Below are 23,144 nucleotides of genomic sequence, written 5' to 3' on the forward strand. Positions count from 1 at the left end.
CAGCACTCCAGGTGTGGAGTATGGGCCATGGTATGGTATGTGCCACAGTATGTGCCATGTACTGCATGTGACGTAGGCCTCGTTTATGGACATATGCAAAAGATGCCATCAAAGAAAAAGCTTTCGGGAAAAGCCTTGTAAAAATGTGAATTTAGTATTTGACCCATGATATAGGCATATGGAGACAAGGAAGCGTTAAACATAATGCTAAAAGTAACATCCCTAAATCTGTAAGATCATGGTCTTGAGGACAAATAATAGAAAATAATCATGGAGAAGCATTGTGGAAAAAATTCCCTTTATTTTTCAAATATGCAAACTATCTTTATTAACACTGAAACTCACAGCATGAAGAAAAAGCCCTCAGGAATTAACATAGTCAAACTGCCAGAATGCTATGAACACGCCGTACAGCGCCGAGTTCCAATTGCCTCTTTCTTTCTGGGGCAGAGCAAAAGGACACACAATTTCAGGGCAGTTTTCGTGGGCAGATCTGACTCCTGAAACAACGTGCACGCATCACACACATAAAGTGACACATGGCCTATCATCTGAAAATCCGTATTCTCCATGGATTTTCTCTCTTAAAATTAATTTTGAAGAGATGTGTCCTAATCCAAGAGCTCCTCATGTATGTATGCATTGAGACAGCTCTGTGTTTCATCCCAAATGTTGCCCATCTAATCATTAGGAATAAATCTGTTTGCAAATAGGAGAAACTCAGAAAGTTTCTGCAAGTAGAAGCAGCGGGACCGCAGGAAAGACTGCACAAACTCGAATACCTGATAATTTAAAAAGAGAGTTGATAAAATTATTTCATACTTTCTGTTATCCAGTTTTGAAGGCTGAGTTAGTACAAGGTCAGCATTGGGTTTGGAAGGAGTACAGACACTTTTGTATTCTTGGCTGAGCTCCTAAAGTCAGATGCAGAGGGGATGTGGGTCCTTGGGATATGTGCAGGGAAGTCAAAGACGAAGTGGAGATATATACACTCTCTATACATCGACAAGTTCTCATCACGTCACCAGCAGGTACAACTCAAAATCAGCATGCACTGAGCTCCTTCCTGGTAAACCTTGCTTTGGAAGACTCATTACTGGAACGAAGTAAAACGGCCTCTGTTATTTTGAGGGCGGGATTAGTTGGGTAAATCAAGGTGGGCATCAAAATGAAGTACGCAGCTTTACAGAGTGAGAGTTTAGTATTGCCTTTCCTTCTTGGATTAGCAACAAAAAAAATACTCTGTGTATATGTATGTTTGTGCACATGCACCCCTTTCATATATATATATATATATATATGGAGAGGTGTGTATATATATATATATGCAAATTCCTGACAATACTTTACTATTCAGATAGTGTAAACAGATAGATAATCCCAATCATAAATTGGTTAACAACATGGGTAAACACCAGAGCTAGAAACTATCAATCAGCTGAATTTTGAAATTCCCCGTGGGAGACTGGCTTGCAGTATTTGGAAATGAGGCCTCTACTGGTTTGTGCTCCATTAATCTCGTGTCGAAAGCAGGAAATCACAAATGGCAAGGCTTGGAGCGTACTACTTTGTGGGAACATCTGAGATCACATTGATGCGATGAGGTATGGAGAGCCCCTTTTGTGATATGTTTACATGTCTGCTAACAAGAACTGAAAACAGGTCAGACGCCTGCTGAGTTTTATTAAAGTATCATTAGGATCCTTCCAGATAGCTTTTGAAAATGATTGGGCTGGAAGGACCGTTTGCAATATCTCTAAACCAGAAAGCACGTGCATATATTATAAAGCCAGAAGGGACCCTTATGATCATCTAGTTTGACTCTCTGTATAACTCAAGCCATAGGACTTCCCCGAATTAATTTGCATTTGAGCTAGAGTCCAATCCAACAATCTTTTCTTCCAATTCATCCATCAGTTTGCCCGTTATATACAGGAAGTCTCTTCAGGATTAGAATTCAATGCTTTCTTGAGAAGTTGGACAAATAGTCTGGAGAAAAAGAAAAAAAGAAAACCAAGATGCAGTTCAATAGGGACAAATATAAATTACTAAGGTAATAATAAACAACTGCACAAAGACAGGCTGGGAAATTACTAGCTAGGCAGCAGTTCGGCTTAAAACGATGTAGGAATTACCATGTGTTATCACTGGAGTGGAGTCAATGCTATCATGCTGTTGTGAAAAAATAAAGCACTTTGTTGGATTTTATAAGCAGGTCTGTTCTTCATGAAGGTTTAGACTCATGTCAGCTGAGCTGTGTTAATGATAAGCTAGTGCTGTCTTAGCCCACTACAGATACAAGCTAATGCAGCGTATCTTAAAACTCTTTGATTAAGATCCAGTCTTTAGGTACAGCCATCTCATCAAAGAAAGAGTCTAACCTCACTAAGATTTAAGATAAGATGAACAGACTTGAATTTGCTGTATGTATGCATCATGGACAGTTATCCTGATCAGCTGATGCATAGCATGCTATTCAACTACGGTAAATCGAGTCCAAGATCTAAATCTTAACGTACGTGAAATATTCTTTCCTCAGTGCTCAGCACTAATAAACCTTTAGTTGGATTGTTGTGTCAAATTTTAGTTACTCTACTTTAAGAAAGATGTGGAACAGAGAGGAAGAAGTCCAGAGGAGAGGAACACGAATGATTATTACCTGTGAGGGCATACTGGGTCTGTTTAGTCTAGAAAGGAGAAGAGCAGACATTATAATAGTAGTCATACAAGATAAAAAAAATACTGCAAAGAGGAGGATAATAATTTGTTATCCTACTCACTTGCCCCCTGCTAGAGCAGATCTCGTGTCAGAATAAGCAACCTGCCTCCCACAGTCAGGAAGCAGCCTGCTGCCTTGGGGCCTGGGGCCAACCACTGCTAAATGGAACACTTCGGTTTACCCTGCTCTGTTACCCGCTTTTATGTCAAAGAGATGCATTTGTCCATTTCTCTCAGATTCCCAACAATCCTCCAGCCCATAAAACCAGAATACTCTGCCCACAGGATGTGGAATGTGGCAGCACCAACATATAATCCTACAGTTCCCGAAGGACTAAAAGAGCCTCAGGATCTGGCTTTGGACATGTCAAGAAATGTATTTTAGGAAGTTTTGTTAGTGCTGGGGAGCTAAGCACAGGCAGTTGCGCGGTGGTGGTTGGCAAAGTTGACTCCAGCTGGTGCCTCTCAGGTCTTCCTTCCTGAGGTCCACTGAGGTGCACCCCTGAATGTAAGGCTAGGACTCCTGGGTGAAAAGGATCAGTGTGGAAAGCCAGGGTAGAGGGGTTTAAGTGATATACGGGGTCTGGAATAATGAGAAGACCTCAAGTAAAAGCTGCCCAGTTTAGATAGTTCGGGTGTGCTGCTGCTCTTCTGGGCTGAGCCATTTCTAAAGCAGGACAGCTACGCTGCAGTAGGCGAAAAACTGCGTATCCTTTCCGTCTTCCTGATTGTATCTAGACATTCGTTTTCTGGATGTTCGTAGACCCGGATATTATGGAGCAAGCCCTGCTGGTCCTGTTCGCTGGAGCGAGAGATACAGGCTGTGTTCCCGGCCACGCCAGGGAAGGGGGATAAAGCACGGATGAAGCAGGTCCCTACTTCTTGCTTGAGCCTCTGAGATGTTTTGGATGTTGTGTGGGCTTATGTCCAAGTGTGTTAAACAGAAGCTGAGCTCTGAGAAATTTATCCTGAATTTATAAGTTTGGGGTCTGGCAAGTGTTGGGGATGTGATTGGGTACTGCCTAGGAAAGATAGGAGCTGTAGAAAGACAGAGACATTTTGAAGCACATTCTGGAGCAACGTGACTGAAGGGAAGTCACGTCTGAAAATAGCCAAAGATGAGCAAAGGAACAGTTTCCTTCGTAGTCTTATGATGAGGAGTGAAACTGTTTTCTGAGCAAATCTGGGGTGGTGGAGTCATTCCTGGCATGGAGGTACCGCCCAGCTGCTCAGGTGGGCAAACTGTTTAATCTTTGTTTCCCCTTCTGGTTTCACCAAGAGGAGAACAGCTTGCTAAAGAGAAATGAAGTTAACTGGTGTTCGCCAGAGCTTGGCAGAGGGGAGAGCTGTTTCAGAGGCTGAATAATGGATATAATAAATTCTTTAATTGTTCACTGCTTTCACAATCCTTTAGCATCTTCAACTAACAAAAAGCCTGTTGACCTCTATTAGTGCTACCAGCCAGCCCAGTAAGCCCTGGCCCTGCTGTATGGTCCCACATTCCTTCAGGAGCTGGGTGACATTGGTATCTGCAGCCAGAAGGGTTGCCAGAGTGAGAAGCTCTCAGGAAGCATCATCTGCGTATCTGTGCAAACACCAGGACCGTGAGCAAGGAGGACACTGCGTTTATCATAATCACTCTTGCCAGTGAAAAGCTGGACAGGAGTGCTGGGGCTCTCCAGAGATCTCCAAACGGCCAAAGCTAAAAGCTTTACATGCTCGGGGGAAGGCACTGACCGAGTGAAGGCTTTGCAGCTGTATCCTGCAGGGTGGAGTCATCATGGCAACATTTTGGTGCCAGTCCGCAGGTGGTGGTGTCCCCGACCCACCTTGCCACTTAGCTGTGCTCTCGGTTTAGCTCAGAAATGAAGGAGATCCTATTCCAGCTCGTTCACTGAGTCTTCTTTACTTGGGTCTAACTTTTGGACCTCGTAAGAATGACTAAATCAGGCTTTTGTGGAATAAAACTTCTTTGCTGTTTAATTTTCTCCTCTTTAATGTCAGTCAAAAAGAGGTGGGGGAGAAGTGGGACCAGGGAAGATTGCATGTGGAAGAGAGGGGAGAAGAGTGTGCATCTTGGAGAGTGGGTATTTCTCTGTTCTCCACTATGGACTTGCTGTTTCAAGTCTTGGCTTTTTACAGCATTAATCTGCACTCTGCTGCCCGATTTCACAGTGCTGTCTCGCTCCTGGGGTGCCTGTGGGTGTCGTTCTGTGGGCAAACCAGGTGGGAGAGCTGCTCTTTCTCCTCTATCACAGAATTACCAAGTTCGCAGTCCTGCGCATCCAGCTCATGCCGGGAAAGATGCTCCACAATGCCAGCCCCCAGAGAATCCCCCAAGACATTGGTGGTCGTTCTAAGGCGGTCCCTGAAAAATCAGAGAGAAAAATGAAATATAAGGGGAAGAAGACTATTTCAAGAAACATCTTCAATGAAACTTTTTCTACCGTTCAAGTCACTCTAATAATTGGCACTTCAACATTGGACAGGAAAATGACTCACAGAGAGCCTTCCTTGATTGACAGCCCACAGCACGGGCTTCACATTCATTCCCGCTCTATTTCATTCCCAGTTTCTCACTGTAAAGTTTTGGACTTGCCAAAAACCGAAGGAAATGTTACTGTGCTTCCACATGGACGGTTTCCTTTCCCAGGGGCTGCTAAGGCCTGTCTGCAGGCTCAGATGAGCCTCGCCACATCTGTCACACTGGAGCTGTGTTTTGTTTTACAAAAAGTGCAGAAATTGTGTGACTCAGTGCTGCTGTGGAGCCAGATCTCGGCATGGACAGCATACACTAAGACAAGGCACCAGATTCTTCATGCAAAATGGCAAACCTAAAACGCCCTTTGCAAGGAGATATCCTCCACAACCACCACTGTAAGTAAGGGCTGAAACTATCACCAGTCCAGCAACCCATCGTATGCTTCGGCGGTAACAACAGATAAGACTTTTGGTACCTGATTGAAACCAACCTTTCTGGGTAAGTACAAGAGGTAACCTGGTGTCTTAGGAGGCAGGGCCTTTTCCAGCCAAGTCTGTTCTTACACACAGTTCACAGAAGTGGAGGTGTTGGGCAAGACTTTGTTTCCAACTGCTCAGCCATGGCTGGGAGCAGACTTTGGCAGCTTTGGCTATAAATCAGCAATACAAGATACAGAAGAACAGAGGAAACACGAACAGCGTATCCCTGAGTCAGGATTTTGTCGTGTCGGAGAAGACTGCGAGAGTGAGCACTGTGCACAAAGGCATTCTTCAGTCTAGTTCTTAAGAGCACTCCTGTGAAATCACTTCTCGCAAGGTTTAAAAGGGAAAGAAAGGTGAGATGGAGCAATGTAGCTCATCCCAGTGGTAGCAATGTCTTATTCCAATTCCCATGTTTGGTGGTGTAGAACCATCACTCTGCAGTGTGAATTTACTTGTTATTGGCACAACCTGTCCCTGTTGGTCTCGAGATAGTTTCTGGGTGGCTTTTAAGATAAAGCAAACTAAGGACTGGATGAAAGACACAGCTCAGAGGGTCATGATTAGGGGCTCAGAGTCTAGCTGGGGGTCAGTGACAAGTGGTGTTCCCCAGGGGTCAGTACTGGGTCCAGTCCTGTTCAATACATTCATCAGTGACCTGGATGAAGGGACAGAGTGCACCCTCAGCAAGTTCGCTGATGATACAAACCAGAAGGCTGTGCCACCATCCAGTGAGACCTGGACAGGCTGGAGAGCTGGGCAGAGAGGAACCTCATGGAGTTCAACAAGGGCAAGTGTAGGGTGCTGCACCTGGGGAGGAATAACCCCCTGCCCCAGGACAGGTTGGGGCTGACCCACTGGAGAGCAGCTCTGTGGAAAGAGACCTGGGAGTCCTGGGGGACAACAGGATGACCATGAGGCAGTGATGGGCCCTTGTGGCCAAGAAGGCCAATGGCATCCTGGGGGGCATCAAGAAGAGCGTGGGCAGCAGGTGGAGGGAGGTCATCCTCCCCCTCTGCTCGGCCCTGGGGAGGCCGCGTCTGGAGCGCTGTGTCCAGTTCTGGGCTCCCCGGTTCCAGAAGGACAGGGAACTGCTGGAGAGGGGACAGCAAAGGGCTGCCAAGATGCTGAGGGCACTGGAACACCTCTCTGATGAGGAAAGGCTGAGGGATTTGGGTCTCTTCAGTCTGGAAAAAAGACGACTGAGGGGGGATCTTATCAACGCTTATAAATACTGAAAGGGGGGGTGTCAGGAGGATGGGGCCAGGCTCTTCTCAGTGGTGCCCGGGGACAGGACAAGGGGTAACGGGCACAAACTTGACCATGGGAAGTTCCATCTCAACACGAGGAGGAACTTCTTTCTTTTGAGGGTGTCAGAGCCCTGGCACAGGCTGCCCAGAGAGGTGGGGGAGTCTCCGTCTCTGGAGACATTCCAACCCCGCCTGGACGCGTTCCTGTGCCACCTGCTGTGGGTGACCCTGCTGTGGCCGGGGGTTGGAGGAGATGATCTCCAGAGGTCCCTTCCAACCCCAAGCATTCTGTGATTCTGTGACATTCTGCTTGGTGACCAGGCTTGACCAGGCTTGGTGACCAAGCTTGGTGACCAAGCTGACCAGGCTTGGTGACCAGGTAAGTGACCTCTGATGCTTTGGGTCACTGAAGTACATGGTGAAGGCTCCAGCATGGACAGAGAGGGCTACTGTGCAAAGGTCTCGTGGATCCAAGTGTGTTTCAAGCTTAATGATACAGGTTACTGAGCCTGCTTGTAGCGGAGACATTGGGAGTACATACGAACCCTGTAAGCACTGTCAGGGAGCACAGAGCAGTGCATGCTGCTGAGCAGAGGACTTACAGAAACCAGTCCACAGCGATGATCAGCGTAATGTCTTCAGTAGGCAGCCCCACTGATGTCAACACTATAACCATAGTCACTAGTCCTGCCTGGGGAATACCCGCGGCTCCGATGCTGGCTGCCGTGGCAGTGATGCTGAAGGGAAGAGGAAAGCACAGCTATCAGCAAAGGGAAGAAAAGAGGTAGTCACTTTTGCAAAAATGTCAGGAAGTAACTCAAACTCATCAGCTACAAAACACCTTGGCAGCCTTTCTGCCCTGGTCACCGAGCAGGATGGTGACACGTGGGACATCAACGCAGCGGCCAGGCTCCCCCCTGCCAGGCACCCATCCATAACAGGCCGCACACTGCAGCTCTAGCAAAGGGACGGCTCAGGCCTGGAAATGCAGTAAGGGCTCAAGTGGAGCCTCAAAGACGTGGTGCACCAATCTGATGTGCTTCTACACTTGGAGGTGTAGTACACCCTTCTTTTCCATGCTTTTTTTTCCTCTTTGTATCTCCTGAGCAAAAGAGGAACCTGTCCACACCTCAGACAAGCCAACAAAACCGAAGCCCTTCCTGTAGCCCCATAATTCTTTCAAAAGTCACCTTATTGTGATGATCTGCCCGAAGTCAAGTTCATAGTTGTTGACTTGTGCAATGAAGATGGCTGCAAGGGCCTCATACAGAGCAGTGCCATCCATGTTAATTGTAGCTCCCACGGGCAGAACAAACCTCGTGATGCGCCTGTCCACACCATTGTTTTCTTCCAGGCACCTGAAGGTGATGGGCAGAGTCGCTGAGCTGAAAGGAATTTACAAAACAACATGAATCGGGTATATGCTGACTTTGGAAGAGGGACTGAGCCTCTGCCTGGTTTATGACCTTACCCACCTGCTTTTTCACCCTGCCATGTGAGCCAGAGGCCAGAAGCTGCTAGGAGAAAGAGCAGTCTAAGCAAGGCTTCCTCAGATATGGTGCACGCTACAGTTGCACATTCAGACATGGCTTTCCTCAGGGGGCTGGGGCCGGGGCTGTGTAGCCCTGAGGCTGATGATGCTGGTATAACACCAAAACGCGGTGATGCTGGAGGATTCAGGGTACATAGGACAGAGCCTCAAGACCAAAACTCCTTTTCCAGCTATTAAAAAAAACTCGAGCCCTTTCTCACCCCCCTTGTCAGTGCGTGAGACAAGAATGACCCGGGTGCGAGAATACAGCTTGCAGAGAAAGCAGAGGATTGTTTCTGAAAGAGAACATGAGCAGGAAAAACGCAGTGTGTTCCCACATGAGAACGCATGTGGGAGAGCTCGTTATGCGCTTGCCGGGAAACGGACAGAGCAAGAAACACATCACTCAGGAAACGACAGCTACCTGTGATCCCTTGCGTCAGCTGTGTGGCATGGCAGCGCGAGCCACGGAACGCACGAGTGTTTCTGCCTTCGCGCAGGTCTCCTGTGAGTTTAGTGCCAGCTGCATACAGCACGTGTGCTCGGGAGAGAGAAACGTGCAAACGTGTGCGAGCACGTGTGTGCGAGAGGTACGTGCGTGGGGAATAACACTGCAATTCAGTGGGATTTGATATTTGCCCTGAGCTCAGCGTTTCGGTGCTGCAAGCAGAATCGCCACCACGTTTGGTAAGGAGGAATATGGGTCATGCTGATGGTTAGAGACGGCCACGTGATTAAGGCTTCTGAGCGGGGAATCTTTCCACTCTCAAATGAGCTCGGCTGGGCCAGCGCAAAAAGCTGCTAGTGCTAAAAATTTGGAGATTGCAGTGCTGCACTAAGGGCAGCGGAGTGCCGAGAAGCAGCCCCAGAGTATCCACACCAGCCCCAACCCTACTCCTCTACAGCCATCGTACCTTGAGGAGGTGCCCAGGGCTGTGATGAGGGCCTGCAGAAGCCCTGCGATGAATACCCAGGGGTTTCTGTGAGTGACGATGAAGTAGAGCAGTGGCAGGATGCAGAGGGCATGAATGAGGAGTCCAACGATGACGGTGAGCGTGTACATCCCCAGCTGGCCTCCCATCACTGCTAGGTCATCCATCTCCAAGATTTTGCCAGCAATTAAAAACATGATCCCAACTGGAGCATACCTGTGGCAGAAACACAAAGCCGATGCTCAGAACTGGCACCCACAGGTTCACACCAGCTTTAATGCATGCTGTCTGGACAAATCCCCAGTAAGCCAGCGCACCAGAAGTGCTCACTGAGCCTAATTGTTGGATGATACTGCAGTTTCTTTTCTGGAAACCTGGAGAGACATGGGACTTGTTCACCATATGGTCAAATACCAGCGCTTGTTGCACTGTTGGGGACCCCAGGACTCCTGTGCACACAGCTTGGGCACTGGTGCAGGTTTCCTCCTCCTTCTGGGTTCCCCACAGGTTTCCACAACAGTCCTTGTAGAACTGATAGGGGAGGTTATGTAGAGGAGTTTTTAGAGTCCCTTCCTTTCCTAACACAGCTTGGGCTGAGAGTATTTTTTTTACTGAGAGGCACAGGGAAGTACAGGAGAAACGGACTCAGGGAGTAAAAGCAAGAGTGTCCTATAGGCTCTGGGGTATCAGCCTTGCTATCTTCAGATGTTCACATTTAGGGAATAGGAACATCTAGGGAATCCATATCTGGTGTAGCAAGGACTCGGCACACCAACAACTGCGGAAGCAGCCATGGCTTATATAAAATCCCATTTTGAGGTACGCTGCTATCCTTTACATTCCTTATGGCTTTTCCCCCCCTCCATAACAACGCGTCTCATGAGCAGCAGTGAGGCTCCACAGAAAGGAAGCCATAACACAGACATGGAGAATATCACGGGCACTAAACTAAACATGGACAAATAACTGGACCAAAGAAAATCCCAGGTCCATGGCCACACCTCTCAGGGCTTGGCCTCTACAGCCCAAGAGCTCACATGCAATTCATGCACAAAGCTCCGAGGTCCACATGCCAAATTCCAACTTAGCCTGGGAGGTTTGGAAAAGTGTCAGGAAAGGATTTCACAAATATTTCATTTCCTCTGATCTTCCTCTTAGAAGACATTCGTGGCTGCAGCTAGTGACCAGATCTCCCCAAGAAAAACAAGCTCCTGGGAGATGCTCTTGCAGACTGTGGCTTCAAGAAGGAGTTCTGGGCTGCAGCTGGAGTCCTGCCTCCTGTACCAGCAGGATTTTGTAAGTCGGGAGGTCTCTCCAGACACTAGCTACTGTCAGCTCAGGCGGTTTCCTGAGTGTAACCAATGTGCTCTACATCAACAGCCCGCCTTCCTTCGCTGTAAGGGGGAGCTGAAGGAGGGGATGTTGAAGGCACCTTGAAATTGTCTCTGGGCGTAATGTGCAGGTCTGCTTGTTCCACTGTGCTCATGCTCTCCCTTCTGTTCCCTCGGGCAACTCTTATCTCTTCTTAGGAAAGCAAGGCCCCAAGTTCTGGCTCATCCGTGGAGAAAAAGATCCCAGAGCGGCTGGGGCCCCCCAGCGCTCTGCTATGAGCTCAGGGTTGTTCTTCCCCTTTGTGTCCTTCTGTGTAAGGCCTGTCCCCCTGTGCCCAGGGTGTTGCACTGCGACTAGAAGACCAGGGAACGGAAACTGGAGTGATGTAAAATGGGAAATGGTGTGGGGCTGACAGATCCCCTCCCAGTCAGACATTTCCATGTACGCTGCCAGCCCCACATCTCTGCTGTCTCGCAGTACCCACCACAAACTCCTATTTAGACCTTGAGCCCTAGATGGGTAAAGAGCTTAAAATAACAAGGTTTGGTAAAATGCTGCCTTCTAGAGAAGACTCGTCTCAGCAACGCCTTGTAGCACGGGCAGCCTCGCAGGGAAAGCACCAAGCAGCTGAGCTCTAGCGGAGCTGGGATCTGGGAGACCTCACACTGAAAGGCAGTAACTTTGAGTTGACCTTGTCAACTCAGCTCAACTCTCGGAGCTGATGTATACAGGTGCCACCCTGAGCAGCAGGAAAGTGGAAATAGGTTATTGTGATTCGTAGCTAAGTCAGACTCCTGGAACATAGCTGGAAGGAAAGCTTTTTGTGGGAAAGCCTCACACCCTACCCCTGTTGGTAAGGCTAAGAGATCTTCCACTCCAGCTCTCTGGTCTTCCAAGGATGTTTCCAGCAGCCTCAAGGAAAGCAAGTCCTGGTGTACCTGATATTTCTGAGGTAAAAACAAAAAACAGGAAATGAAATGTGAACAAATATCCCATCCAGACTTTTCCCTCCAGCCTGATGGAGCCAAAGGAGAGCTGTGCCCATTTGCTTTTCCTGTGCATGTCATCCTTAAAACTACCCCACTTCTCATCAGGTCAGCGGAAACTGCACCTGCAGACCTCCTGCTCTAACCGGCCGTGCTCCTCACCAGATGATAATGGCCACCAGCCTCATGATGGCTTCGTTGAGGCAGTTAAAGAACTCCCGCAGGGCCCGTCCCTTCTGCTTCATGCTGCCGATCACCAAACCGAAGCACATGGAGAACACTACCAGCCCCAGTGCGTTCACCCCATTGGCTGAGCCCGGGATGGGAATGACTTCTTCAAAGGTCAGCACCTCGGAGACGGTCCCCAGGGCATGAGTGACGTTCTCCAGGATGCCGGTGAAGTTCTCAGGCACAGGGATCTGAGTGGTTGTCACACCTGCTGTGACATTGCTGCTGCGGAGGACAGTTCTGGTGAAGACCCTGGTGCTGTACTGCGTCTTGTACTGAAAAGACACAGATTGTCAGATGCACTCACAAGCCCTGGTTGAGGAGCTCAGGACAACATGCTAGGCTCTCACATCGCTTCCTAAAGAAAGGAGAGTACTGCAAGTTCACTGCTGACCTGTGTGGGGAACTTGCCTTGCTTGTTCTCAACCTCCCTAACTTAGTACTTTGAGCCAAAATTTCATAGACCTGAAGGTCAAAAGAGACCATTGGAGCATCTCGTATTCCTAGGACCGAGATAGTCTGGCTTCTCTGATAACCCTTTATACTGCTTCCAAAGGCACTAGCACTACAGAAGAGACAAATCCTTGGAGAACCTGCTCCTGTTTCACTGGCAGTCCAAGCCCGCTACTGGAGATCACACAAACCCTTCCTGGCTCTGAGTGTGGGATGGGACGGAGGTTGAAGGCCCCATCTACAGACAGCTTGAAAAGCTTGTGTGTGGGATGCCATCATACAGACTAAGGACTGCAATGCCTCCTGGAGCTGGCAGAGCTGGGAAAGGGTGAAGGCAGTATAAAATAATTGCAATTCCATCCCCCAGAGAAACAGGTTGGACCATGGTCTAGGGCACAAGGTGCAAGGGAAGCGCCAAGTGGGATTTCATACCTGTTTGAAGCAGGCTTCTACCAGGTTGGGCGGGAACATATTCCTGCAGTAGATAAAATGAGGAAAGAGTTACTGTCCTGTTTGACTAGCAAGAAAACATGGGCTTCCTGGCCAACACCGCTGTCCTGGAGCAGTGTCTGAGGTCACAACTCTCACAATTCCAGGCTACGGAGCAAACGGGCCCTTTCTGTCTGACTGACAGAAGATGGGAATATGCTGATCTGGAGCCAGGCACCTTCCTGCATCTTTTCAGACTCCCACTGCATCTTTTCAGAGTCCAGAAGGTTGTATTTCAGGTGTGTGAAAAGAGATTACACACATACGGCACTGGGATATGGGTCCATCGTAAAAGCATCATCAAACCCAACTGAGCCTTAGAAGAATACCGTATTACAATTTTTATTATACTGCCTTGCTCTCAGCTTCATAGGCTGTCATCTGAGCATAGGCTGTGACACTTCAAAAGGACATTCCATGGAGGAATGGTCTCAAAATGAGACCAGCTTGTTCACCTACCTCACCAAGTCCATGAAGGCATCTGTGGTCTGCACCTGCTCAATTCTGCCTTCTCGGTGAAGCTTGTCCTTAGATCCTTTTCCTGGGTGGATGATGATCACCATTAGGATGCCAATGAAGACTGCTATGATTGTGGTCACCATGTAGTAGACAACAGCCCGCATCCCCATCTTCCCTGAGGCTCTGCCATCCAGCGAGGCCATCCCTGGGGAGTCACACAGAGAGACAAGGTGAGAAGGTCTATTTTCTTAGAGGGAAGGGGAAGATTCAAAGTGTGCAGGGCACAGGTCTCAGTTGGATGGGGAGCTGGGGTCTCTAGGAAGCACAGCATACAAGGGGCAGACTTTGGAGCTCCAAGGTGATGTTGATATGAGAGAGTGTGGCTTGTGGTTACGAAGAAGCATAGCACTGCTGCATTTGGGAATGTAGTAATTTCCAAGAGTCCCCTCTCAGTAAACTGGGCCTTTAAGTCCCCAATGGTGGGATGTTTCAGCAGGTGGAATGCCTTGCAGTCCCTTCCGCTGGCTGAAAGCTTGGCTGGCTGACATGTGTTCTATGAGGACCTGGATGAAACAAGCTCTCCAGCCAGCGATCCACTCCAGCTCTTTTGGACTGACATGAATTAACCTTCCCTAGGCTGGAGCAAACCTGAAGCTGACTTGGGCAACAAACTTGTTGACGTTTGAGGTAATGTAGGATGAAATCCTTGTTAGCGCTCAAGTGCTGGGCATTAGAAACACCACATTGTGTACTCCCTAGTCTTCTGAGAAAGCACAAGGCCTTCTGCTTCTCTTCCCCACTACTGAGCCAGCAGAGGTACGAGTGTGGGTCATGTTCACTACATCTGTGGGTTCAGGCTTGTCACTATTAGCCAAGTTAATCCAAGCACCTCCAGCTGGGGCACTCCAACAACAGCTAGCGTCCATCTTTGCTGATTATTGCCTTGGCTGAAAGCAGCAGAAAGCAATTCTCACCTGTAATCAAGCTAGAGACAATGAGAGGAAGAACCAACATCTGAAGCATACGCATCAGGAGCTCGCCGGGGAAGGAGAAATACTTGATCTGGCGATAGGTCAGCTGGTAGGGCCGGAGGGAAAACGCCAGGATGATTCCTGTGGATCAGCAAGGGATGAGAATGGAAACGGGACAGTGTGATCCAGTGGTCTGTCTCTCAGTCCTACAGCGTGGCTTTTCTCTTTCTCATCTCCTTTCAGCTCCTTCTGTCCCCAAAGGAGCAGATGCTCTTTCTTTTTCTAAAAGGCCATGATCCAGTTTTTACTGCATGCGCTCTCCCTCCCTCTGACATATTTATGTGCACAGAAGCCTCGTGCTCAACCACTGGTCTCCTTGTTGCTGTCTGCTGCTCCTCTGGGTTCTGTTCCCAGGAAGCTCACGAACACAGAAATGCTGTGACCAGGGATATGATCTCCCAGCCTAACCTAAGTGTGACCACACAGTTCAGAGACTTTGTCCACCCACCTCTTAAAGCTGTGTTCAGCCAGTGAGTTAGAGACATACAGCGTGGATCAAAAGCTAGGGACAATCCACTATCTGCTGGGAGGTTTGGTTTGGATTGCATCACAGCCCTGTGCATCGGTTCCTCCTTCTGGTACTGTCAGACTAAAGCTGTGGGATGAATCTGAAGAGCTCTTGTGCCTGTAACTGCACTCACAAGAAGCCTCTGAACTTTTTATGAGGATTGGTAGAGCTGGATCATCAAGCCCTTTCTGTTGTAGACTGTTCCTAAGCTGCAGCCCGAGAAGATCAACAAGGACTCCCTCACACGTGCCCTCTGCAAGGTCTGTTGTCCTTGCACACGAAGGTACTTCTGACTGGGACAGCATTTTGAGCTGTCAGCTCATCAGCTTCACCTCCCCAGTCAGATCATTATGATAAAATAAAATCTTTGTAGAACAAACTTCCCCCCACATTTATAAATGGTGCCCAGTGTTGCCACCAGCTCCGTACCTAGTAAGACTGCAGCAATGGTGAAGAGGACAAAGGCATTTCTCCTGAAGAAGCTTTTAGCGCTGTCAGCAGTGATGCTGTGCATCCGCTTCTTGGCCCGCGCTGCCCGTTTCTGCACCGCCTGCCGAAGGCGCTGGACCCGGCTCTCTGCATTGAGCCTCTTGGCTGCATCCTCGTTGAGGAACAGGCTGTTGACGTGACTCTGCTCGCTCATGGTCAGCACAGCTGCTCGGTCCCCAAGGCACGGCTCTGCCTACGCTGGGCAGGGAGAAGCACAGGAGGGAAAGCGTAAGTTGCAGCACCCAACACCTTGCCTTCATTTTTAGGTCGTTTCCATGGGGCCCTGAGCAGGTTTATTTAGAGTTGATTAATGAGCTCCTCCACCCCTCTGCAAGGAGCAGACCCTGGGGAAAGGCATCTAAAGGGCTGCCAGGGTCTTGTCACGACTGCTCTGGTGTCTCTGGAGAAGCTCTGGCCTCTGTAGCACCCAACGCGCACTGAGGAGCAGCTTGTGGCCCCTACCAGAACAGCTTTCCCATGACAGCAAGCGGCACTGTCTGTTTCTGCAGAAAGGAACATAATTCCTTTGCCTTCTGTGGAGCCTGAGGATAATGCTTTACTGACTTTCCTTTGAAGCACAATAGGACTTTCAAGTAGTATCTCTTGTCAAACCCCACTGATGGGCTTGACCTGCTGTCCTGTCTTCACAAATACTAAGATCAAACCTACCCCAAAGAGGTGACTAAAGGACCGGTTCTGCTCCGTTACTTCCTGGCTGCAAGGCCTGGAGCAGTCTACTGTTCTTTAACTGTTTAATTTTTACTATTATTCCCATATTCCTCAGAACAAAAGAACAAGGAGGGCTACACAGGCACACCAGTCCACTCTGGAGTGCTAGAAGGCACCAGCAATCCAACAGTTCTTATCATTAGGACGATTATTGCCTGACTACGCAAGTGCCATTTTCCTATTGTCTACTGTGCCTTGGCAGATACAAGGTCTGAAAATTATTCTTGTTCTGAAGAACAAAGTCACCTTAGCACATTAGCAGGTGCTGAAAGACCTTTCTTTGATGTTGCAAGGCAAATAAGAGCTACTCCACTTGCAATCCTAAATTTAAGTCAAAGAAACCATCACAACTGGCATTACATTCGTTGTAAAATATACATTTAGTGTCTGCCATTTGGACCCAGATAAATGCCTGTCATGAATTGAAGACGTTGCCTTAAAGAGGAATTGGTTCACGGTCCAACATTGCAAGGTCATTTCCAACAGACAGATGGAGGAAAACCTCTGTTCTGATAGAACGGTTGTTTGCACAGAAGCTAATGCCTCCATGAGGTTCAGAGCAGTGGAGAGACACCCGAGGTGGCCCAGCCAAGTCACTCTAAGCCCTCCCAAGGCTGAGCTGTGTGAAGGCCACTGGGCTTTTGCTGCAGGAGCCTTGCAGTACCGCTGTGGTCACCCAAGCTTTTTGGATTAGCAAACAGCATTCTCCGGATTTTGGTCCACTGATTCCAGCTTGATCACACGTTCGCTTTCTTATTCCACCACCCTACGTTTATCTGTTGATGGAGCCAATATACATCAGACTGGGTGAAAACTTTGCCTGTCTTCTTCCATTTCACTGCCAGCCCTCCTACTTTTCACAGCTATGCATGAGAGAAAAGAACTGCAAAGTACGTATTCCTTCAGTTCGTTGAACTCCACAGTAGATTAAGAAACTATGGATTCAATCCCCTGTGCCCTAGAATGGACTTCTATTATTCATTTAGTAGCCTCCCAGATATAGGGTTGGACAAACAACATTATTAGCTGTCAGGTTCCAAGGAGTTAGGACTTTCACACATCTTGTGTCCTCCTGTCTTGCCAGTTACTGGCATCACTGGCTCTACAAGGAAGAGGACACCTCTCAGATCTCACCCTTCGCCATTACAGACTCACTGAATAATCGCTTTTGTGATCCACCTTTTTTTTATCTGCAGGATTTCCAGAAGTCTGCCCCGGAGCTTAGTGCCCTTATGGTGAGAAAAGTAATTGCCAGCAACTGGAGGGATAGAATAGAACAGACTCTATCAGTTGGAAGAGACCTACAACGATCATCTAGTCCAACTGCCTGACTACTTCAGGGCTGGCCAAGTTAAAGCATGTTATTAAGGGCATTGTCCAAATGCCTCAAACGCTAACAGGCTCCGGGCATAGACCACCTCTCTAGGAAGCCTGTTCCAGTGTTTGACCACCCCCCCCCCCCCAGTATAGAAATGTTTCCTCATGTCTAGTCTGAACCTCCCCTGATGCAGCTTTGAACCGTTCCCAGGACTCCTGTCCCCGGATCCCAGGGAGAAGAGCTCAGCACCTCCCTCCCCGCGGGCCCTCCTCAGGAAGCTGCAGAGAGCAATAAGGTTGTCCCTCAGCCTCCTGCTCTCCAAAAGAGATCAGCCCGGAGTGCTCTGCTGCTCCTCAGAGGACATGCCTTCCAGCACTGTCACAAGCTTTGCTGCCCTCCTCTGGAAGCATTCAAGGACCTTCACATGCTTCTTAAATTGTGGGGCCCAAAACTGCACACAGTGCTCCAGATGAGGCCGAACAGACGTTGAACACAGCGGGACAATCCCCTCCCTTGGCCAGCTGCTTCTACTGTCTTTGATGCCCCCCATGATGCGGCTGCCCTCTTGGTGCCAGGGGACACTGCTGGCTCCTCCTGAGCTGCTCACCACCCCCACACCCCTTTCTGCAGGGCTGCTCCAGCCACTCTTCTCCCCATTTATACTTGGGCCTGGCGTTACTCTGTCCCAGACGCAGAATCTGCCACTTGGACTGGTTCAATTTCATGCCGCTGATGATTGCCCAATGCTCCATTCTATCTAAATCCCTCTGCAAGGCCTTTTGTCCCTCTAGAGAGTCAACAGCACGTCCCGGTTTGGTATCATGGGCAAGTTTGTTAGTGGGGCATTCAGCTCCTGCATCCAGAACATTGATCAAAATACTGAACAGCATTGGCCCTAGGATTGAGCCCTGAGGAACGCCACTGGTGACCGGCCACCAGCCAGGTGTTACCCCATTCACTACAACCCTTTGAGCCCTGCCATCCAGCCAGTTCTTCACCCAGCTTGCCGTGACCCCACTTATCCCACAATTGGACAACTTGTCCAGAAGGATGCTGTGAGGGACAGTATCAAAACCCTTACTAAAATCCAGAAAAACTACATCCACCGCCTTCCCTTCATCCACTGGGTGGGTGATGTTATCGTAGAAGGATATCAAAGTCGTTACAGGACTTTCCCTTTGTGACTCATGTGCCTGATGATTGCACTATTCTTTAAATGCTTTTCAATAGTACTCAGTATAGTCTTTTCCGCAATTTTCCCAGGAACTGAGGTTAGACTTACAGGTCTGTAGTTCCCTGGGTCTTCCCTCATGCCCTTTTTGAGGATTGGAATAACATTGGCTAGTTTCCACTCAGCAGGGACGCAGTGCAGCTTCCTACAGTGCCTAAGGCAATCGCTTCCAATAGCACAACTACCAAAGAAAGTTTCAAACCCCCCAAACTCTCTTTCTTACTCCCAAACCACTCGCTCTTCATCAAACAGCCCAGCACACATTGGTAAGGTGAAGTGCTGCGTTACTTCGCATGCCAAAGTTTTGCTCCCGTCTCTTTCGTGAACTGAGAACAGTCACGCGGGTGGCTCTGAAGTCACCCATCATGGGCCTGCCACGCACAAACCAGGCTTCCCGTTTGCCACGGCGACCCGAGGAGACCTGCGCTGAACCAGGAGCACAGGAGCAGAGACTCACCTCTCCTCCAGACCTTGCCTTTCTTAGCGCTGGACCACACCACCGCAACAGCACAAATTCCCATACAGGGAAGGTGGGAGAAGAACCCACACGAATAAAGGGACTCACCTGCTCTTTTTCTCCAGGTGTCTCCCCATCCGCGTGCACCGGAAAGCATATTTTTATGCAAACAAAATGAAATTTCTATTCTGATACGGGAAAGTTCAGGATCAGTCATTTGATCCCATGTCCCACCATGTGCTCAGCAGCCTTCTCGGAGCAAAACTTATCGCGCAGAAGGAACTCGCCAGCAGAACTTGCTCCTGTGAGGTCCCCACCCTCTTGGTGACTTGCTCCCTTTCTCCATCTGCATATTTTGCAATACAGCGGCCCCTCCACAGCACATTCCCTCTGCACCACTGGCCTGAACTTGTGTAAATATTCTGTATTGCATCAGCTGGAAGTTCTCAGACTGCTGCGGTAAGGCACCAAAATGCCCTTCCAGATTAAGGGTCTGTCAATAGCTTGGAATTTCCTTCCTGTGAGGAAGACGGTGGCTTTGCTCTCTTGGTGAAGGTTCTCCTATTCACGGCTGCTTCTCCAGCCTCCGCTCTGCCCAAAGCACCGAGACATCTGAGAGAGCATTTTTTTTAGGTAACTTCAAGGCTAGAACCAGGAAGCACAGGATATTTTGCAAGAAAGTTCAGTGTTGCAAAACTAATGCCTAGTTCCTGGCAATGAGGTTTCACATAAACAGTGGAATTTTGGCTATTTTAGGGACATCAGTCAGAAGATGGTGAAAGTAAAAAATGGGGAAGGAAGGACTTTTGCACTATATTTTTTTTATTCTGCTCTTTGCAGATTGTTCAGTGGTTATCTTCCCATCTACCCAGGGAGAAGGCTTCCAGCATGGGGGGAGGAGGACAACAGTGCTTAAGGACCTAGGAAGAGCTGGAAAATGGGAAATCTCTGAATCGACGGAGATGCATCTGTTCCAACTGGTACTGTACGTTGAAGGACAGCCCTCCTCTTTATAACTTGTCTCTGCTAAAGCAGCCAACATCAGAAGAGCTGAAACCATCCAGCGTCCAGCACCTCCCCATGAGCATATTTTAAAGACAGAAGGTAATAAAGTTCTGGCTCACCAGGAGGTGGTTTTGGTAGAGGACCAAGTGTGGTAGCATCAGGGCATACTTGCATCCCCTTGTCACAAGTTGCACACTTTTGGCCCCCATGTGCACCCTTGTCCTTAAATACCCCTTTATCATAAGAAGGACACGGGCAATGTCAGGACATGAAACCCCTTTCATTTTTTGAAGGGTATCCTAGCTCTTCTCAGATCTGTGACAAGGGGATGCAAATATGAGGAGGAACTTCTTCCCCGTGAGGGTGGCAGAGCCCTGGCACAGGCTGCCCAGAGAGGTGGGGGAGTCTCCGTCTCTGGAGACATTCCAACCCCGCCTGGACGCGTTCCTGTGCCACCTGCTGTGGGTGACCCTGCTGTGGCCGGGGGTTGGAGGAGATGATCTCCAGAGGTCCCTGCCAACCCCGACATTCTGTGATTCTGTGTTATGCCCTGATGCTACAACCCACTGAATGTTTTTTGGCAAGTTTGTCCCCCGGAATGCTGGGTGCAACCCGGAGTGTGCCGGTCTGTCTGCGGTGGTAAGGACGGCGAGGGAACAGCCCCGGCGGATGGGCTGAGCTCTCTGCTCTGCTTCCATCGTTCCGCTGCAGCCTGGTGGCATGTGGGGAGAGCCTCGTGCCCTGAAACACTGGGGACCGAGCGGCTCCAAACTTAGAAACTGAGAGTAAAACATTGCACAAAGCGGAGAAACTTCATCCATTACCTCGAATGTATGCTTTGACTACAGACTCCTTAACACCACACAGCCCCCCCCGTCCTTATCCATGCCCCTCTCCCAGGGAAAAGGCCAGCTTGTTAAAATGGAGAACCCGGGAGAGCAGCAGAAGCAAAAGGCAATCTTCAAATGCATCTAATTGAAGAAAAAACCCCACCAGTAAGAATACAACCTCAGCGTCAGAGCAACCAGATTTCTTTAAAAACTTTTCTCAAGGATCCTGTAGGGAAGGTTTTTAATATCATGGGGTGAAAGGGAAGATCCCGTTACGATCACTTGTGGCGACAGACGAAACCAAAATGGGTAGAATTTCAATGGCTGTTCTTGCCAATAGAGAGATTTCAGTTGTGAGGTCCACTAAGACACGGTGCAGCGCGCTGAGCTGCTCGTCTGCTCACAAGGCACCTGGAAGATGAACTGCCACGTGGATAAGTGAAAAGCAGCAAACACAGGAAGAACAACTCTTAACTGTACACTCTCGTGACTCAAAAAGGTATTGGAAATATCACATGAAAGCACAGATGGGTAGAAAAACAGTGAAAGGAATTATTACGGAAGAAATTAGGGGACAGAAAAGAAAATGGTCTTACGATGACCTACAAATATAGAGCACACTCCATCTCAGAGAGGATGCGTGGCATCCCCGGGCCTGCCCTGCTTGACTTGCTCCGGCACCACGTGGCTACGTCGTCGCTGGCCAGACCCTGCCCTGCCGGCCCTCTGCTCGTGCTCAGCTCCCGGTCACCCGCGCCGCTCCCTGACCAGGCTTTCTTGGAGGGCAGGTATTTGGAGTTGGCCCCGAGGGTACGGGGTTGGCATTTCAGACTTTTGTCTTGTGATAAAGTGCCCAGGCAGGAATTACGCTGGTGCGGAGTAATACGGCTTTTATGTTGCGACATTAAATGCTCAAAACCATTAAATGGTCAAAATTGTATTTTTTTTTTTTTTTAGTGCTCAGAAATCTACATGCACATCTGCTGTGTCACAACAACAGAAAAACATGAAATTATGGGGGCAAATTTTAAGTCATTTGCTGAAAGAATTTCACCTTTAACTCAGATTCTAAGAAAGCAACCGTGAAAGCCTTCCATTTCTTCTTACTTTGTGCTTTGTGCAGGCTTGAGCTTCAGAAAAAAAAAACCAAACAACCACTGTTTGACTTTGTTCCTGCACTCACTTATGGAAATAGCATCATCGAGAAGCAGACTGTAAGTATTTCTTAAGGTTGGGGTTTTTGTTTTGTTTTGTTTTGTTTTTCTTCATGCGGCAAAAGATTTTGCACTTGTGTGTCGGGGCAGTTTGCACCCGTGGGAGCCCCGCGGGCAGGTTCCCCCTGAGCGGTGCAGAGCGGGCTGTCAGCGGGGGTTAAGGGGAATCTTTCCGCGGGAACGCGTGGGCCACGAGCCCGGTCAGTGCCCGGGCAGGCACGCGGACTCTCCGGCTGCCTCCTTCCTGGCGTCTGCGGTAGCTCTGCGGAGCCCGGCAGGAATGGTGTCGGAAACGGGGCAGCGCTTGGCGCCGCGTAGTGCCCAGGGCTGTGTCTCCACAGGGCTGCGTCTGGGGGCAGGATTTTGGAGGGGGGAGCTGGAGGAGATGGGCTGCGTCTGCGTGTGCAGAGCTACACAGCTAAGAGAGGGTCTGGCTCCATGTTGGGAACAACCCCAGGGGGTCAGGCCTGGCCAGAGAAGGGCCGTTCTGCGTAGCGACGATGAATTGAGTTTCTGCCAGGGAGAGCAGAGTTTGTGCTGCCCACAGAGAACCCGTTTCACCGGTGTGTTTGTAACCAGCGGGGGAAACCTCACTGTCCAAACGGAGCTTCGCGTGTCTTAGGACATCTTCACAACAGGAACAGAAACTGCATTTAAGAATATGGGAAATAAATCTACGCCGTGCCTGCGCACGGCTCTGCCCTCACTCCAGTCACATGCAACGGCCTCCGGGGTCACCGGGCTGCCAGCTTTCTGAGCACGAGGGGAAACTGCAGAAGGTCTTTGGTCTGGTTTTCTCCAGGCCACGGTCAGGATTAAACTGTGCTGGGTGAAGAGGAAATGCGTTTGACTACATTAAATGGTCCAGATGAAACTAAATGCTTGCGAACCACTAAGAGCAGTGGAGCCTTTTCTTAGGGCCTCCATCCAGTACATCGCCCCTGGGACCCAGAGCTCCCTGGAAGTCCCAGGTGGGACCAGCACTAGGGTCCA

The 23,144-nt window shown here is 49.2% G+C and overlaps 1 protein-coding gene across 8 annotated transcripts in view; it reads right to left on the reverse strand.

The window, feature by feature from the left end:
* Positions 1–291: 291 nt before the first annotated feature.
* Positions 292–23,144, reverse strand: part of LOC128900634 (excitatory amino acid transporter 4-like) — a 40,311-nt gene continuing 17,458 nt past the window's right edge. For 2 of the 8 annotated variants that reach the window (XM_054182008.1, XM_054182009.1), the window contains exons 3-11: positions 15,308–15,565; positions 14,314–14,451; positions 13,340–13,544; positions 12,824–12,866; positions 11,873–12,213; positions 9,375–9,608; positions 8,120–8,314; positions 7,532–7,666; positions 2,706–5,086 (exon numbers count right to left, since the gene is read on the reverse strand). In XM_054182008.1, the coding sequence (XP_054037983.1) occupies positions 4,888–5,086; positions 7,532–7,666; positions 8,120–8,314; positions 9,375–9,608; positions 11,873–12,213; positions 12,824–12,866; positions 13,340–13,544; positions 14,314–14,451; positions 15,308–15,521 (1,704 nt within the window). In that variant the 5' untranslated portion in view covers positions 15,522–15,565 and the 3' untranslated portion in view covers positions 2,706–4,887. The other 6 variants (XM_054182014.1, XM_054182013.1, XM_054182011.1 and 3 more) reach the window with 6 other exon arrangements.

The sequence above is a fragment of the Rissa tridactyla genome, chromosome 22 (assembly GCF_028500815.1).
Source record: "Rissa tridactyla isolate bRisTri1 chromosome 22, bRisTri1.patW.cur.20221130, whole genome shotgun sequence".
NCBI lineage: Eukaryota > Metazoa > Chordata > Aves > Charadriiformes > Laridae > Rissa > Rissa tridactyla.